Source organism: Salvelinus fontinalis, chromosome 27 (assembly GCF_029448725.1).
Source record: "Salvelinus fontinalis isolate EN_2023a chromosome 27, ASM2944872v1, whole genome shotgun sequence".
Classification (NCBI taxonomy): domain Eukaryota; kingdom Metazoa; phylum Chordata; class Actinopteri; order Salmoniformes; family Salmonidae; genus Salvelinus; species Salvelinus fontinalis.
In genome coordinates this window covers 44,393,564-44,400,216 of record NC_074691.1, presented here as the reverse complement: position 1 = coordinate 44,400,216, position 6,653 = coordinate 44,393,564, and the positions used below count along the sequence as shown (strand labels likewise).

Here is a 6,653-nt window from a genome sequence, read left to right as displayed (position 1 = left end):
TAACAACATCAATAACAACAACTAATAACAACAACAGGTCCCTAATAACAACAACTAATAACAACAACAGGTCCCTAATAACAATATCAATAACAACAACTAATAACAACAACAGGTCCCTAATAACAACAACAATAACAACAACAGGTCCCTAATAACAACATCAATAACAACAACTAATAACAACAACATGTCCCTAATAACAACATCAATAACAACAACTAATAACAACAACAGGTCCCTAATAACAACATCAATAACAACAACTAATAACAACAACATGTCCCTAATAACAACATCAATAACAACATCAATAACAACAACTAATAACAACAACAGGTCCCTAATAACAATATCAATAACAACAACTAATAACAACAACAGGTCCCTAATAACAACAACAATAACAACAACAGGTCCCTAATAACAACATCAATAACAACATCAATAACAACAACTAATAACAACAACAGGTCCCTAATAACAACAACAATAACAACAACAGGTCCCTAATAACAACATCAATAACAACAACTAATAACAACATCCCATTAGTCAGTGTTCTCTCTTCAACACAGTCTCCAAAGCTCTCCTTCTCCCCATAGGTCTGTGAGATGTCTCGTCACTCCTCATTGGCTGGCGATTCCACACCACACCCTCTCCACGGAGCAAGCAGCCTGTTGCCATAGCAACCTCAGGGGTCAGGGTTAAGGAGCGTGTCTCAGCTCATGTGGGCGGTGACCTGTGAAGCCCCTCCCCCTGACTGGCTCACAGATAATCCCAGCGTCCGAGAGTCAAACAGGAAGTTGGCCTGCTGGTCTCCATTGAGCATGCCCAGATTGTCCGTCAGGGTTCCACTGGGGTAAGAGCCGAGGAAAGGGTTCTGATTGGCCACAGCGCCACCAGCAACCGCCATCTTGTCTGGGTTGGCTGTGATGTGAGTAGGGGGGTTGGAGTAACCGTAGAGACCATAGTGGGGCGAATGCAGGCAGATACTACCGTAGCCCTGGGGGGGGTGTGGTTGCAGGTAGCCAATCTGAGAGTTGGGTAAGGACAACGAGCAGAATACTTCACTGTCATAAGCTGACGGTCTTCGCAACGCAGGAAGGGGGAAGGGGGAAGCGGGGTTGCCGTAGCGATGGAGGTTGTGTGTGTGAGTGTGTGTTGGTCTGCTGCAGGTGTAGTCCAGGGGAGAAAGAGACACCTTGAATGGGAAGGAGCAAGGAGAAGAGGAGAGCAGGTGAGATGAACCTCCAAGCAACCCTGTAGAGAGAGAGATGGGGGGGTTAGAGACACCAGTATCATTATAGACAGACAGGGGGTTAGAGGCACCAGTATCATTATAGACAGACAGGGGGTTAGAGACACCAGTATCATTATAGACAGGGGGTTAGAGACACCAGTATCATTATAGACAGGGGGTTAGAGACACCAGTATCATTATAGACAGACAGGGGGTTAGAGACACCAGTATCATTATAGACAGACAGGGGGTTAGAGACACCAGTATCATTATAGACAGACAGGGGGTTAGAGACACCAGTATCATTATAGACAGGGGGTTAGAGACACCAGTATCATTATAGACAGGGGGTTAGAGACACCAGTATCATTATAGACAGGGGGTTAGAGACACCAGTATCATTATAGACAGACAGGGGGTTAGAGACACCAGTATCATTATAGACAGACAGGGGGTTAGAGACACCAGTATCATTATAGACAGGGGGTTAGAGACACCAGTATCATTATAGACAGGGGGTTAGAGACACCAGTATCATTATAGACAGACAGGGGGTTAGAGACACCAGTATCATTATAGACAGGGGGTTAGAGACACCAGTATCATTATAGACAGACAGGGGGTTAGAGACACCAGTATCATTATAGACAGACAGGGGGTTAGAGACACCAGTATCATTATAGACAGACAGGGGGTTAGAGACACCAGTATCATTATAGACAGGGGTTTAGAGACACCAGTATCATTATAGACAGACAGGGGGTTAGAGACACCAGTATCATTATAGACAGGGGGTTAGAGACACCAGTATCATTATAGACAGACAGGGGATTAGAGACACCAGTATCATTATAGACATGGGGTTAGAGACACCAGTATCATTATAGACAGACAGGGGATTAGAGACACCAGTATCATTTTAGACAGACAGGGGGTTAGAGACACCAGTATCATTATAGACAGACAGGGGATTAGAGACACCAGTATCATTATAGACAGACAGGGGGTTAGAGACACCAGTATCATTATAGACAGACAGGGGGTTAGAGACACCAGTATCATTATAGACAGACAGGGGGTTAGAGACACCAGTATCATTATAGACAGACAGGGGGTTAGAGACACCAGTATCATTATAGACAGGGGGTTAGAGACACCAGTATCATTATAGACAGGGGGTTAGGGACACCAGTATCATTATAGACAGACAGGGGGTTAGAGACACCAGTATCATTATAGACAGGGGGTTAGAGACACCAGTATCATTTTAGACAGGGGATTAGAGACACCAGTATCATTATAGACAGGGGGTTAGAGACACCAGTATCATTATAGACAGGGGGTTAGAGACACCAGTATCATTATAGACAGACAGGGGATTAGAGACACCAGTATCATTATAGACAGACAGGGTTAGAGACACCAGTATCATTATAGACAGACAGGGTTAGAGACACCAGTATCATTATAGACAGGGGGTTAGAGACACCAGTATCATTATAGACAGGGGGTTAGAGACACCAGTATCATTATAGACAGACAGGGGGTTAGAGACACCAGTATCATTATAGAGAGACAGGGGGTTAGAGACACCAGTATCATTATAGACAGACAGGGGGTTAGAGACACCAGTATCATTATAGACAGGCAGGGGGTTAGAGACACCAGTATCATTATAGACAGACAGGGGGTTAGAGACACCAGTATCATTATAGACAGAAAGGGGGTTAGAGACACCAGTATCATTATAGACAGACAGGGGGTTAGAGACACCAGTATCATTATAGACAGACAGGGGGTTAGAGACACCAGTATCATTATAGACAGACAGGGGGTTAGAGACACCAGTATCATTATAGACAGACAGGGGGTTAGAGACACCAGTATCATTATAGACAGGGGGTTAGAGACACCAGTATCATTATAGACAGGGGGTTAGAGACACCAGTATCATTATAGACAGACAGGGGGTTAGAGACACCAGTATCATTATAGACAGACAGGGGGTTAGAGACACCAGTATCATTATAGACAGGGGGTTAGAGACACCAGTATCATTATAGACAGGGGGTTAGAGACACCAGTATCATTATAGACAGACAGGGGGTTAGAGACACCAGTATCATTATAGACAGACAGGGGGTTAGAGACACCAGTATCATTATAGACAGACAGGGGGTTAGAGACACCAGTATCATTATAGACAGGGGGTTAGAGACACCAGTATCATTATAGAGAAACAGGGGGTTAGAGACACCAGTATCATTATAGACAGGGGGTTAGAGACACCAGTATCATTATAGAGAGACAGGGGGTTAGAGACACCAGTATCATTATAGACAGGGGGTTAGAGACACCAGTATCATTATAGACAGACAGGGGGTTAGAGACACCAGTATCATTATAGACAGACAGGGGGTTAGAGACACCAGTATCATTATAGACAGACAGGGGGTTAGAGACACCAGTATCATTATAGACAGACAGGGGGTTAGAGACACCAGTATCATTATAGACAGACAAGGGGTTAGAGACACCAGTATCATTATAGACAGACAGGGGGTTAGAGACACCAGTATCATTATAGACAGACAGGGGGTTAGAGACACCAGTATCATTATAGACAGGGGGTTAGAGACACCAGTATCATTATAGACAGGGGGTTAGAGACACCAGTATCATTATAGACAGACAGGGGGTTAGGGACACCAGTATCATTATAGACCGACAGGGGGTCAGAGACACCAGTATCATTATAGACAGACAGGGGGTTAGAGACACCAGTATCATTATAGACAGACAGGGGGTTAGAGACACCAGTATCATTATAGACAGACAAAGGGTTAGAGACACCAGTATCATTATAGACAGGGGATTAGAGACACCAGTATCATTATAGACAGACAGGTGGTTAGAGACACCAGTATCATTATAGACAGACAGGGGGTTAGAGACACCAGTATCATTATAGACAGACAGGGGTTAGAGACACCAGTATCATTATAGACAGGAGGTTAGAGACACCAGTATCATTATAGACAGACAGGGGGTTAGAGACACCAGTATCATTATAGACAAACAGGGGGTTAGAGACACCAGTATCATTATAGACAGGGGGTTAGAGACACCAGTATCATTATAGACAGGAGGTTAGAGACACCAGTATCATTATAGACAGGGGGTTAGAGACACCAGTATCATTATAGACAGACAGGGGGTTAGAGACACCAGTATCATTATAGACAGGGGGTTAGAGACACCAGTATCATTATAGAGAAACAGGGGGTTAGAGACACCAGTATCATTATAGACAGGGGTTAGAGACACCAGTATCATTATAGAGAGACAGGGGGTTAGAGACACCAGTATCATTATAGACAGGGGGTTAGAGACACCAGTATCATTATAGACAGACAGGGGGTTAGAGACACCAGTATCATTATAGACAGACAGGGGGTTAGAGACACCAGTATCATTATAGACAGACAGGGGGTTAGAGACACCAGTATCATTATAGACAGACAGGGGGTTAGAGACACCAGTATCATTATAGACAGACAAGGGGTTAGAGACACCAGTATCATTATAGACAGACAGGGGGTTAGAGACACCAGTATCATTATAGACAGACAGGGGGTTAGAGACACCAGTGTCATTATAGACAGGGGGTTAGAGACACCAGTATCATTATAGACAGGGGGTTAGAGACACCAGTATCATTATAGACAGACAGGGGATTAGGGACACCAGTATCATTATAGACCGACAGGGGGTCAGAGACACCAGTATCATTATAGACAGACAGGGGGTTAGAGACACCAGTATCATTATAGACAGACAGGGGGTTAGAGACACCAGTATCATTATAGACAGACAAAGGGTTAGAGACACCAGTATCATTATAGACAGGGGATTAGAGACACCAGTATCATTATAGACAGACAGGTGGTTAGAGACACCAGTATCATTATAGACAGACAGGGGGTTAGAGACACCAGTATCATTATAGACAGACAGGGGTTAGAGACACCAGTATCATTATAGACAGGAGGTTAGAGACACCAGTATCATTATAGACAGACAGGGGGTTAGAGACACCAGTATCATTATAGACAAACAGGGGGTTAGAGACACCAGTATCATTATAGACAGGGGGTTAGAGACACCAGTATCATTATAGACAGGAGGTTAGAGACACCAGTATCATTATAGACAGGGGGTTAGAGACACCAGTATCATTATAGACAGACAGGGGGTTAGAGACACCAGTATCATTATAGACAGGGGGTTAGAGACACCAGTATCATTATAGACAGGGGGTTAGAGACACCAGTATCATTATAGACAGACAGGGGGTTAGAGACACCAGTATCATTATAGACAGACAGGGGGTTAGAGACACCAGTATCATTATAGACAGACAGGGGGTTCGGGACACCAGTATCATTATAGACAGGGGGTTAGAGACACCAGTATCATTATAGACAGACAGGGGGTTAGAGACACCAGTATCATTATAGACAGACAGGGGGTTAGAGACACCAGTATCATTATAGACAGACAGGGGGTTAGAGACACCAGTATCATTATAGACAGACAAGAGGTTAGAGACACCAGTATCATTATAGACAGGGGGTTAGAGACACCAGTATCATTATAGACAGGGGGTTAGAGACACCAGTATCATTATAGAAAGACAGGGGGTTAGAGACACCAGTATCATTATAGACAGACAGGGGGTTAGAGACACAAGTATCATTATAGACAGACAGGAGGTTAGAGACACCAGTATCATTATAGACAGGGGGTCAGAGACACCAGTATCATTATAGACAGACAGGATTAGAGACACCAGTATCATTATAGTCAGACAGGGGGTTAGAGACACCAGTATCATTATAGACAGGGGATTAGAGACACCAGTATAATTAGAGACAGGGGGTTAGAGACACCAGTATCATTACAGACAGGGGGTTAGAGACACCAGTATCATTAGAGACAGGGGGTTAGAGACACCAGTATCATTATAGACAGGGGGTTAGAGACACCAGTATCATTAGAGACAGGGGGTTAGAGACACCAGTATCATTATAGACAGGAGGTTAGAGACACCAGTATCATTATAGACAGGGGGTTAGAGACACCGGTATCATTAGAGACAGACAGGGGGTTAGAGACACCAGTATCATTATAGACAGGGGATTAGAGACACCAGTATCATTATAGACAGACAGGGGGTTAGAGACACCAGTATCATTATAGACAGGGGGTTAGAGACACCAGTATCATTATAGACAGACAGGGGGTTAGAGACACCAGTATCATTATAGACAGGGGGTTAGAGACACCAGTATCATTATAGAGAGACAGGGGGTTAGAGACACCAGTATCATTATAGACAGACAGGGGG

General features: G+C 44.1%; 1 protein-coding gene across 1 annotated transcript in view; it reads right to left on the bottom strand.

The window, feature by feature from the left end:
• Window positions 1–253: 253 nt before the first annotated feature.
• Window positions 254–6,653, bottom strand: part of LOC129825692 (T-box transcription factor TBX18-like) — a 57,455-nt gene continuing 51,055 nt past the window's right edge. The window contains exon 9 of the mRNA XM_055885877.1: window positions 254–1,263. Coding sequence (XP_055741852.1) covers window positions 722–1,263 — 542 coding nt within the window. The 3' untranslated portion in view covers window positions 254–721. The remainder of the gene's footprint in view (window positions 1,264–6,653) is intronic.